Source organism: Mus caroli, chromosome 7 (assembly GCF_900094665.2).
Source record: "Mus caroli chromosome 7, CAROLI_EIJ_v1.1, whole genome shotgun sequence".
Lineage (NCBI taxonomy): Eukaryota > Metazoa > Chordata > Mammalia > Rodentia > Muridae > Mus > Mus caroli.
In genome coordinates this window covers 76,483,417-76,496,365 of record NC_034576.1, presented here as the reverse complement: position 1 = coordinate 76,496,365, position 12,949 = coordinate 76,483,417, and the positions used below count along the sequence as shown (strand labels likewise).

The 12,949-nt window shown below is 43.6% G+C and overlaps 1 protein-coding gene across 1 annotated transcript in view; it reads left to right on the top strand.

Annotated features, from left to right (window-relative positions):
- St8sia2 (ST8 alpha-N-acetyl-neuraminide alpha-2,8-sialyltransferase 2) overlaps nt 1-12,949 on the top strand; it is a 74,089-nt gene that overhangs the window by 28,675 nt on the left and 32,465 nt on the right. Inside the window, exons 2-3 of the mRNA XM_021168000.1 lie at nt 8,019-8,081; nt 12,434-12,562. Coding sequence (XP_021023659.1) covers nt 8,019-8,081; nt 12,434-12,562 — 192 coding nt within the window. The remainder of the gene's footprint in view (nt 1-8,018; nt 8,082-12,433; nt 12,563-12,949) is intronic.

The window sequence follows — 12,949 nt, the reverse complement described above, 5'->3', positions numbered from 1 at the left end:
TAAGTTAAGATCAAACAACTAATAATGAGTTCATGTAGAAATCAGACCCAGGATTTTCCCTCCCACCTTGCTCTTCACCATAGAGAAAGTACCCCGTGGCTGTAATGGCAGAGCATAAGTTCCCAAACAAAGATTAAGGTAACACCCAAGTTCACAGGGAAAAAAAGGATCTCTGAGATTCAGGGGAACAGTACAGGAGAATGAGACCTCCTGCCCATAATAATGGCAAGAAGAGTAAATTTGAATTAAGCAAAACCTCATCCGTCCTGCCTCCCCCAAAGAATTACTTTCTTCTCATCAGAAGACTGATGAAGCTTTTGAGTAAAAAAAAAATTCTACTGAATTATTATATTTTTAAATGTCATCAATAAAACATTTGTGGAAATTTTTTCTCTCTTATTTCTAAAAGGTGTGCATATCTTTAATTTTTCCTCTTGGCTCATAAAGCCTAAAATACTTACTGTCTGGCTCTTTAAAGGAGAAATTAGCTGACTCATGCCCTCGAGGATAAAAAAAAATCTCAGAGGTGACTTAGAATGTGATTGGAAAAGCCAACTCCAGTGTGAGGTGGGAGCCCTTCTTGTACCACAGTGCACCTGTGAAGGTCAAAGGGCTGTCTGAGAACTTGGTCTTTGCCCTCCACTTGGTTTGAGATACAGTGGCTTCTTCACTGCTCCCTATGCCAAGCTAGCTGGCCTGCAAGCTTGTTGGTAGCCTCCAGTCTCTACCTCCTATCTCTTAACAGGAGAACTGCAATTACATACATACAGTACTGGATCTGGCTCTGGGTGGGTTCTGGGGATCAGAACTCAGATTCTTATGGTGTGTGTCAAGAGTTTTACCCACTGAGCCATCTCCCCAGTTCCACTTTTAGGGGTAGCAAAGGGCAAGGACACTCCACATCTTAGAGTTTAGGAAGGACAACCTTGAATTTATTGTCTCCTGATGATCCCAGCAGTTCTATCACTACAGTCTAGCTGGCAAGTCCTAAATCAAGGAATATCCAATGGTAACTGCTGAAGATGCCTTGAATCAGGATGACTGGAATGCTGAGAGCACAGTCTCCTCTAGTGCAGGTCATATCCAGATGGTATGCATTCTTCTTCATGTGACCATCCCAAAACAAAGTAGTAATACTCCAGGCAAACACACATGAACCACCTCCCACTCAGAGTAAGCAATGTAATTATGGTTACTAACTTGGTGTTAAGGATCTGTACGGAATCAATCTTTCTGGGGCCCTTTGCTTATTTGACCTAGGATAGCTAGCCTTTCAGAAGACAGAGACTGGCAACAGAGCTCGATCTATTGTTAATTAATTCAGAAAACCCTGGGCAATGGAGCCCCTGAGCCATCACAATCGAGACAAAGAGCATCTTTGTGATGCCCTGCTTCCCAGAACTGTACCATCAAATGCCAGACCTCATTGGCACACCAGTTAAGTGGATAAACTTTGAAAACATGGTAGGAAGTCAAAGAAGCCAGATGTGTGATTCTAGGCACAAATATCTAGAATTGGCAGCGTCATAATGGTGTTAAAAGCAGACAATGGAACAAAAGTTACAGAAATGACGAGGAGAATTGCTTATTGAATGTGGTTTCTACTTGGGATGAGACATTCTGGGGGTGGATGATGGTGACAGGTGACAATATTATTAGTGCTTTAGTATCCTTGTGCTGTTTCTGGAAATGACAAATATGGTCGGTTTTAGGTAGACAGAGGATAGAGTACCTTTAAATCAAAACCCTTACTTGACCCTTAGTATGAGCCCCAGGTCTGTTCATGTGACTGATTCGAAATTGTCCCTTTCCTCAATCCTTTCCCTCTCATGTGCCCATAAGACCAAATATTAATGTACACCCAGGAATCAGCAGGTAGGAGCTCAGTGGGTTTTATGACTTGAAAAAAGGCATTCACTCTCCTCCCAACAATGTGAAGTACCTACAAATTCCTGAGTCCCTCTTCAGTTTAATCTTCTACTCTCAAGATTAATCAACTGTTTAAGTTGGGTCCAGACTCTTAATTAAAGCTGTCAGCTCCTGAAAGTTCATTTTCTGAGCTCAACTCTCTGGTGAGAAATGGCAAATGTGGAAAATTCTAACACAGATAGACGCTGGGCATGACTCTGAGTATACACAATGGAGCCTGATGTTCACATATCAGAGCGGCACATTGTATCTCACTAACTATACATTTGTGGTTTGTCTATTGGAAAAAAAAAAACCCAGTTAACAAGAAATTTGAAAAATTTCCAGCTGCAGTTGTAGCTTGGTTGGCAGAATATTTACTACTATGCGCAAAGCTCTGGGTTCAGCTGCTAACACTACAGAAGTTAGTGTGTGAGGTACACCTGCAATCCCAGCACTCAAGAAGTTAACACAGGAGGGTAGGGAGTTCAAGATCAACCCAGGGTACATAGCAAGGTACATGGCCTAGGCTGTGTGAGACCTTGTCTCAAAACTAAATAATTTAAAAATAGATACTTAAAAAGAATTTGGTTCTGATGCAGAAGATGAGCAAAATTCCTTTTCCATCTTTGCTGGTTGCTTTTCACCAAAACAGATCGACTGCATGTTGTGTTTTGTTAACTTTCTTTCTCTCTCTCTCTCTCTCTCTCTCTCTCTCTCTCTCTCTCTCTCTCTCTCTCTCCCTCCCTCATCTTAGTTACTGGAGGATGCTCTACTCAGGGAGAACATCACAGATGTTGTGCAGAAAACACTTTGTTTAAAAGTGCTTCAAGTGGCCCACCTTTGTCCCTATGACGGCTGAGAATATTGAAGAGAGATCAAACAGACACTTTATGGTGCTGATATTAGGGCTCGGTTTAGAGGATTTCTGGAGTGCAAAGTGCTTTCACAGGAGAGAGGGGTGTGTGTTGTTATTGTTCAGTTTGGATAGTCTAAGCATATGTGGTTTTATAATTCACTTTGTGGAATGTTTTTAGAGAATTTTTCACCTGATCATCATGTTCTGTCCCTTAACCCAGCAAGTACTAATTGACCTTCAAGGATGAGAGTTTAACTTAGTTCACTAAGCTCTGGGACAAGGTACTCTATGAGCTACAGAAGTGAATGGGACAGAGCCCCACCTTATTTATGTTAATAAATGTTATGTTATGTTAATAATCCCTACAGGGAGAGAACACACGTGCCATACCATGGAGTAGGAGGCACGCAAGAAAGGCTGGGGCAGGTCATAGAGTGAGGAAGAGTGCCAAGAATATTCAATGTGGTTTCTGTAAGGAGATGGACAAGGCTGGTGAGTGGACTAGTTTGAATAATTTCTGTTGGCCATGGGGTATAGGATCTGGTCCTGGTTACCTCATATCTGACCTTAGAGTTATTATGCAAAGGAATCCTGACCTTTAGCAGGACCTCCATAAATGAAGTGATAGCATGTGGGCCGTGCCATTGCTGGGTGGTCCTTGAAGATCACATGTCCATGCAGCCTTGACTTAGTTAACCTAGGCTTAGTTAACCCTAGGATGGATGATGTCTGCAGGGACAGCAAGATCCAGATGTCAAAACATCAGAATATGGAAAATAAAAGGCAATGTTGATTTCTCCTTAAGGGACACAGGCTGCAGTGGGTCCAGAAGCCAGGGAAGCAGAAACTGGAACAAAAAAGCACACCTCGGCCTCTCAACTGTAAGAGGAGGCATCAAGACTTTGAGATGATGGGAAAGATGCTGGGAAAGAAGCACTTGCTCACTAAGAGAAGGAAAGGGTGGCTGAGGATGGAAGGTTGGGCTTGGGGGGTTAGCATGGAAGCAGACAGAGTATGCTGGGAAACACTAAACCAAAAACTGATAGTCACAGAACAGGCTCTAGGATAGAGGCAAGTCCCTGCTCCACACTCCAGGGGACGTTGGTAATAGTTGGGAACATTTTTGATTATCATACCTTGAAGATGAGGAAGAAGTCTACTGTTGGAAAGCAGTAGAGAGAAGCAGGGTGTGACAGGTCGCATGTGTTTAATCTCAGCAGAGATTGAGGCAGAGGCAGGGAGCTCTGCGAGCTCAAGGCCAACCTGGTCTACGTGATGAATCTCAGGACAGCCAGAACCACACAGTGAGACTCTGTCTCAAAAAGAAATAGAAAAAAAATTAAAAAGTCAGGGAGTGCTATAACATAGAGATAGCCGTTCCACCCCTCGCCTAGCCAACAAAGAGATGTTCTGGCTGCGTGTCAGGAGTGTCAAGGACAGGGAGTCCTGAGTTACAGGAAGGATTGATAAGGAAAAGCACAGGATTTGATGGATGTCTGAAGTCATCAGGATTCCATGTTCTCTGGGACCTGCCTGAGGCAGAAAAGGAGAAAGGCTGGGAGCTGCTGTTAGTAAAGTTTTCTGTCCCTCTAAACCTGTCAGTCAGGGGCTGGGAGCAGAGAGGGGGAGATGTTGGTCTAAGTACACAAAGATCAGTTAGGCAATTTCGAAGCTCAGTGACCATAGTTTTGTAGCCCAGTGACCATAGTTAACAGCATATGTAACCAAAGCACAATGTCTCATGCCTGTCATCCTCAATACTCAGGAGGCTGATATAGAGGGGTCACAAAACCAAGCTCACCTGAGCCACATGGCAAGACTTTGCTCAAATAATAACAATAATATGTACTTAAAAATTGCTATCAGGTTGACCTATGTTATGACCACAAAAAAGACGATTATATGAGGTAATGGATATGTAAATCATCTTAATTGTTTTATAAAGTATACGTTCATCAAGGTATCACAACAGGCATGATGAACATACTTAGTCTTCAGTAATCGTGAGTGAGTGACTGTAGGACTCTCCCACAGACACCAAAATCCATAAGTACTCAAATCCTTTATATAAAGTAGTGGAGTATCTGCCTACAACCTACGCACATCCTTCCATGTACATTGGATTCATTACCACTAATCTCTAAAACCATATACATGCTATTGTATATTGTTTGGGTACCAACAAGAAAAAAGTCTGTTCAGCTTCAGAAGACATGAAATTTTTAAGTATCCTTTTGTCCTAAGTTGGGTTGTCCATAGACAACCCAAGAACACAAAACATCATTCCGGGTGGGGGTGGGGGCTGTTGGGGGGGTGTGGGGGGTGTAGGTAAACTGGGAACTTAAGACGAAGTGGGGAAAAAAGAGAGTGAATTCTTGTGCTATCTCTAAAACGGAACTTCCTGAGGGCAGGAACCATATGTGTTCAGCTTTGCCAGAAACCCTGCTATGATGTTATTCAAAAAAATGTTATTGAATGGATGATATTTAAAAGTTAAATGAGATGAGGCATTCTCCTCACCTGGAGTCCTTGTAAGTTTGCTGAAAAGCCCCGTGAGCTGGGTTGGCATTCTGAATAAGCAGCATTTTTAGATTCTGATAAAGGCTGCGCTTTCTCCAGAACCTATTATCTCTTCTTCATACCCTTCACACACACTCCTGAGCCCTCATCAAAGACTTCATAAATACCCTGCCATTTTTAACCCATTTCTTATGTTTGTTTAAGTTGTTATCCATACGCTGGTAACTCCAGACATAAGTTCAATGGATTTGGATCAGGTCCACCAGCATTCTGCTCCCCACTCCAGCTCCTGGAGACCCCACCTACCACACATCCTCCTGATTTCAGGTTTGCTTTCTCTTGTAAGCCTTTTCCTCTTTTATGCAGTCTTTCCCAAAGGAAATGCAAGTATGCCCACTCTCCCCTGTGGCGATGACTTCAGGAATTCCTCTAATAAATACTTTCCTGGTGATGGTTTTGTGGTTTTTGTAAATAAGTACATGGTTGTGACCTAGTACCTCTGTTTCCTGGGTGGTCTTGTTTAGGACAAAGGGGCATTTTTAAAGATGAGTCCATCTTAAAGCTTAAATTTAAAAAAAAATAGAATTCATAGATGATGATAAGGGAAATTGGTTATAGAGATGCAAGAATTACTGGTTTAGGGAACATTAGTGTGCTGGTTAATTTTGCCAACTTAGTACAAACTAGAATCATCTAGGAAGAAGGGGGCTTCAATTGAGACAACCTTTCATCAGATTGGCCTGTGGACAAGCTTGTGATGTACTTCCCTGATTATGATGGACAGGAAGGCCAAGCTCACTCTGCATTAGTGCTACCCATAGGCAGGTAGGTGGTCCTAGGTTACAGAGAAAGCCAGCTGAGCAAGCCACAGTCAGCCAGGAGGCGGAGTTCCTCCAGGGCCTTTAGTCCCTGCCTCAACTCTCCTCCATGACCTGGGAACTGTAAGAAGGGATAAACCCCTGTCCCCACATTAGTTGTCTTGGGTAAATGTTTCCTCCTAGCAACAGGATGCAAACCAGGATAACCAGCTAAACCCATTTGTTTTCCACTTTGCTATCCACAGGAAGGTGCTCAAATTATTTCTTCCAAGATTGTTAGGCAACTATTCCAAACCATTTACTTAATTTTTCTTTAATAATGCTTTTAAACACCACGTGTCAATTTATGTGCGGTATTTCTAGACAAGCTCTTTCATCTCATTAACCTCTCGTTAGTCCTGGACTATCACTGCACTTTCAATGGCCATGTTTGACTTTCTATCTAGTCCAAGAACTCTTCCTGCCCCTGAGGAGAGCTGCTTTGAGGGCTGGGGTCTGGGTAAGATGTGAAGGCACAGTGATATACAGGAACAGCACACGAAATAAAGCAGCTGGGGTCAGTCAGAAGGGATTCAGATGGGGACCTGGGAGATGTTACCAGAAGCCAGGTCAGAAGGAGAAGATGTCTGCCTTCCAAGGAGAGTGGAGAGACTAAAAAACGTAATTAATTTATTAAATACTAGACATTAAATTAGAATAGGCAGCAAGATACTCTGTGTCATAAAGAACTAAGCTTTGAGGGGTAAAACTTGATGGTGGAGAAATTCTAAAGGCCCTCTTGCTGCCTCCAATTATGTGGCTATTAAATAGACTATTGACTGTCATTAAGTAAGGTTGAAACTGCACTTCAGCAGATCGTGCGTGTGAGTGTGTGTGTGTGTGTGTGTGTGTGTGTGTGTGTGTGTGTGTACACTTATGGTGTAAATATACGTATAAATTCAGTGCACTGCTCTGCTATAACTTCTTCCCAGAGAATCCTCATTTAAATGATAGTTTCCCCAAATGCATAGCTTCACTGGGGATGCTAATTCTTTGCTGTACACCAACCCCTTCTCTGAAAGGTTCCATAGAACTTTAAATTACAAGTATAATACAAAATACCTTCTTAACCACACCTCCTAGAAATCCGGGGTAGGGGGGGGTGTTAATGAATAAAAATAGACATATATGACTTCCCTACAACACAGGCACAAAGTGTGGAGCCGAGGACACACATTCATGCTTTACTCAGCCAATACAATAGCAAGATAGGATGAAGCTGTGTGGCCATAGGACAGAATCTGACAGCTGAATAAAAAAATGGAGAAAAGTCTTGAGCATTGCAAGAGCCTGTTCTCCAAAACAAAGAACCCCATTCACTCTTCACTCGCCTCCTGCCTCCTCCATTACACACAGCAACACTATTAATGTTATCTATCCCGCCTCCAAAGAGTAGATTGTTGCCCCATTTGCCTAGGGGCACTGCTGAGTTAATCTTGTTGCCTCTGTTGAATTGCTGGTGTCTTGAGTTTAGGGTAAATATGAAGAACAACATCTCACCACCCATGAAAGAAGGCAAGAGAGGAGGGAGAATGATACTGAGTCACACTGGTGGAAAAGCTACACTGTACTGAATTGTGTCATCATGTGGGTTAGCCAAGGGAGACTGCCTCCAGAGGCATCTACTACCAGTCTCAAATGGGTGCCTCTGTTTGAAGTGGTCAACTGGGACACGGGAGGATCTGGAAGTTCTGAATCCCCATAAAATTCCTGGGCTATGGCTGAGACCAAGACGTGGCCCTTTATGGAAAGTTCAGAGTAAGATGTTTTCGTTCTGTAGTCCCCCAGGTGAGCTCTGGGGTCTCCTGGTGATTGAAGAGGGCTTTGCAAGGAAGAGCTGTGTTTATAAATAATGCATTTCCTTTGTCTTGCAGGAATTCTGGAGGCAGAGGTACAATCAGATCAGCTGTGAACAGCTTACATAGCAAATCTAATAGGTTTGTAAATTAGATTTTGTGTTCATTTGTTTTTGCTGTAAGGCAGCTATTAATCTGCTTCTCCTCTTTGCTGGATGGTGCCCTTTTTACTTAGCAAATAGATCTGTTTCATTTCTTGGGTTTTGCATTTCCTTAATCACTTTTGAGGGGAGCCGTCAATGGGAGATCACATGAAATGGTCCATGGGGCTAGGGAGGTTGTGGAGACGGGAAATACAGATGGGTAAGCGTTACCTTCTGGAAAAGAGCCCGCCCCCTTTGTGGAGCTTGAAGTTCCACCAACTTACTTGTAACCTGGAGTTTTGCTGAGCAGTGGAGCCCCTCAAGCCAGCTAGGACTTTAATCCAATTTCATTGGAGTTGATGGCTTGTGTGGGGATTGAGATGGGAATAAAGCACTCGAGAACTTTGCTGAGACATCTGAAAATACATAGGGAGTCACCTAAGTAATGTTGACTCTAATTATTGGATGTGCACTCTAAATTCTGAAAGAGCACTCTTACACAGTATGACTGGAAGCCTTTAGGAGGGTCCTTGGCTATGGGGCAGATTGGTGCAGAGAACTGTGCAGACATTTTGCAAGGCAACAAACTCAGATTCACTGCAGATGCCCCATGCTTCTAATTCTCCATTCTCCACAAAATGATGAGTGCCACAGCTCTGACCTCTGTCTCAAAGCCCAAGCTTAAGGAGCAGGGAGGCAAGGAGTGAGACCTTAAACATGACCAAATACTGTTCCAATTGCTGTTCCTGTTTAACTTCCTCAATGTCCCATTTTGATACTGCTGGGAACAAGAGTTCCACAACATTCAGAGGCCAAATTTGTCATTCTTCCTTTTTTTTAGGTCTTTTGACCATGCCTGACCTGTAAAATATGTCTGATCTTGACTCTGTGTAGCTGAGGAAAGAAACTGTTCTCGCTTGCCACCATTGCTTCTACAGCTCTAATGGCCTCAACCATATGGCACTTCAAATCAAACATATCTTTTGTCTAAAAAGAAAACACAGCCAAAATAAAGAAAGCCACGTATCCGTATACTTCTTTCTGTCTTACTATGGAAAAATGTCCCCTTTTGGAGACAGGTGACCCTGTACACCAAGCCCAAGTCTCCATGGTAATTTGAGGAGGAAAAGCCAGATTGAGTCTGAGAACTGAGCAGTCTCGGAAGCCAGAAAGCCCTGGATTCAATGCTGAGTTTTCTAGGTAGGGCTTCAGGCAAGTAAATTCACCCTCTAGGTCTTAGTATACCATGCAATTCAATTAATAAAGCAGCCACTTAGAACTGCAAACTATAAGGCTCTGTCTAGCCAGTTTCTGAGATGATCAATGCATGCATCAGACACTTGCTGCTGTCACTAGATGTATTGATAGCATCAGAGAATGGTGCCTGAGGGCAAAGTTCAAGAGTTCAAAGGTGAATCAACTTAATCTCAAAATGAACCTGTAGTGTTTGAGAGATGTCCTGGGCCCTAAAGGGCATATTTATGGAAGAGAACTAATGTCCTTCAGCAGTCCCGCTGGCTTTGTATAGCACAGAACATATAAATCATGTCAACAGAGGTAGTCCCTATGGATAGTTAAGCCATCCCCTTTATTGTATAGACATGAAGGCAGAACCCAGAAACCTAAAGGAACCTTGCCATGACCCCTACCCAGATAGCCACGGGGGTGAAGTTCAGCAGCAAGGCTAGCTATGTAAGATGGGATAACTGGGACTTAGGATCAGAATGTTATCATTACCAGTGTCTGGATCCTTCACTTCTTTTACCACCTTGTACCCAAGAGAAGTCTGGAAACTCCACTTACAGATATCTGATCAGGTCCCCACTACAAGCCTCTCTGATCCCAAAGATCCAAAGTTTTCTTCCTGAGTGTGCCTGATGCCATGCAAAATGCCCAGTTTCTGGGGGAGCATCACCAGGGCCAAACCCATGAGACGCCAGCCATGATGTTTTTAGAAAGACCATGTCATTCCAAACAGGAAGATGTTTCTGTCACTCACCCCTACTAATAATGAAAGTTTCAGTGAATACTGGGGAGTTTTAGGATGTGGCAGATGTACTCATGGTCCTGAGTTTACTGCTTATGCCTCTAGCCACACAGAAGCAGGCAGTAAAGCACCAGGCCTGGGAAGATAGTTCAGTGGGTAATGTGCTTGCTACACAAGCTCGAGATGTGTTCAAGCTGAAGGACTCAAATTAAAGCCAGGTATAGAGGTGCACACTTGTAATCCTAGACCTTGGAAAGCAGAGACAGGGAGGTCTCTGAGGCTGGCTAGCTAGACAGTCCAACTGAACTGCAGGGCTCCAGGTTCAGTGAGAGACGCTGCCTCAAAAAGTAAGACAGAGAACAGTTTAAAAAGATGCCTAACAACCTCCTTTAGTCACACGTAGAAGACAGTACCAGAGGGGATGCCGCCACACCTCCTGGAGCCCTGGGCAGTGGTGGGAAATAACAGTAATCCTTTAAGAACTCTAGGACCTCAGAGCCTGGTATGTTCCTCTTAGGTGTCTTCTTTCTGTAAAGACCTAAACTTCGGACCAGAGGGGTAAGGGGATTTCTCATGGTTGCCCAGTTTGCAAAAATCTCTCCATGATACATTCAGCTTCCTTCCATGATACAATACAATTCGGAGGTTTGGGTTTTCTGTTTCCTTCTGTAAGATCCCCTAAGCCTGTGTACTAGATAAAGTACATCAGCCACTCTGAATCCTTTCATGGTCTATCCTCTGCAAAGCTATGTGGTCTATCCTCTTCAAAGCTACAAAACAGGTGCTGAAAAGCAAAGGGGAAAGGAATATGGAGAGGTGGAGTGGGCAGACGGGACAAGCATGCCACACAAGGTAGACCCTAAAAGAATTTGTCCCCAACCTGCATAAAGCAAAACAGAGTATTGAGTTCAGGCATCGCTAGCAGAATTTTATCTTTTTGAACTTGGTTGTTCCAAGATAAATGTCTAGGACAGAGGTGTTTGGTTTGAACTCTCAAAGGCCTATAGCATTCAGTATTACAAACCCACTTATTATTCTAACAGGAAGAATGTGCTGCCGGCTAGACAGAAGGAACTTGGGACATGACCCACATGTATCTCTGTGCACTGGCAGGAGGCAGGCTGGCTTCTAGGCTGCCTTCAAAGATATCAGTGTAGCCTGGTTTCTTAGAAACCTACTAGCATAGATTTCCAGTGTCTGAGTTCAAAAGGCCCTGCTGTTTCTGAGTCAGACAGAAAGATAGTTTATATCCAGCACTGCGATCTGCTTCAGGAATACAAAGCAGCTAGCTCCTTCCTCCATGCCAGGCTTCTCAGGACCAATTTCAATGCCAAATTCAACAAGTGGTTATTTATTGGATACCTGCTATGTTAAACCATTATGAAATGGAGAAATGAATGAGTAAAATCCCTCACTTGAAGTCTAGTAAGACAGGCAAATACAAGACTGATAATTCTATCATAGATAGATGATTTTCTATCAGCAAAAAAAATAGCAACAGAAGCTGGGCAGTGGTGGTGCATGCCTTTAATCCCAGCACTTCGAAGGCAGAGGCAGGCAGATTTCTGAGTTCGAGGCCAGCCTGGTCTACAGAGTGAGTTCTGGGACAGCCAGGGCTACACAGAGAAACCCTGTCTCAAAAAATGAATAAATAAATAAATAAATAAATAAACAAAAACTAGCAACGGAAGAACCGATGTTATGGCACAGTGATCTAAGGCACTTGCCACAAAGGTTGATGACCTGAGTTCTAGTTCTAGGACCCATACAGTGGAAGGAGAGAATGGACTCCTGCCCCTGTCCTCTTACCTTCACGCGCACACGCGTGTGCACACACACACACACACACACACACACACACACACACACGCGTGTGCACACACACACAATTTGAAAAAGTCTTAAAAGGAAGAAAGTGACAGGAAGGAGGGGAAAGGGGTGAAACCACAGGCTATAAGGACTTTGACCTATGAGGGCTTAGCTATCTTTGTGAAGTTTGTGGGCCAGCATGTAATAGTTTATGATTTCCCCTTGTGAGCGGTCTTCACTGTAGCTAAGAAAGGAAACTGTACGGTCCTGGCAGAGAGTGCCTAGTTCCCTGGAAGCAGAGGTGGAAGGGAGGGAAGAGCAACTGTAGAGCTCCACATCCTGTTTCTAAGAACCAGCGTCTGTAGACTATTCCCGAGGGAGAGAGCTCGTGCATTCTAGAAGATAAATAGACTTCCCTTCTCAGGTAATAACGGCAATTTTGCTCTTGTGAAGTTTACATTCAAGCCCGTGCAAAAACAGAACTATTAGACGTACGTGTCGTGGGCAGGCTCACAGATCATCTCTACCTTCGTGTTTCTTTTTCCCCCTTCCAGAGCTGAAGTTGTAATAAATGGCTCTTCACCGCCAGCTGTCGCTGACAGAAGTAATGAGAGCCTTAAGCACAACATCCAGCCAGCCTCATCCAAATGGAGACACAACCAGACACTCTCTCTGAGGATCAGGTATTGGTCGGTCACTACAGAACAAGAGAGAAAGGGGCAGACCTGGCCTTCTCTACCAGGGGCCTCCAAACTGCTGTTCTCTGTTATTTAAAGAAGCCAGGATAGAAATAAAATGTATCCTTCTTGAGGAAACAGCTTTCATCTATTAAATGATCAACTAAATATCAAAACCTGGGACAAGTCCAGCCACATGCCCCAAGTGGATATGTGGCCATTTGGACAAGGGGAGGTTGTGGGTAAACCACAATGTCCTCGGGTCCGGCCAGGAGCTCTGCTTCTAGGCAGCTCAGGTTACAGTTTGCCTCTTTCTCCGATATAAAGAGTTGCTTCTTGTTTGTCTCAACCTGATATTTGTGTCCCCATTCTATGACAGTCCCTCACCTGTCT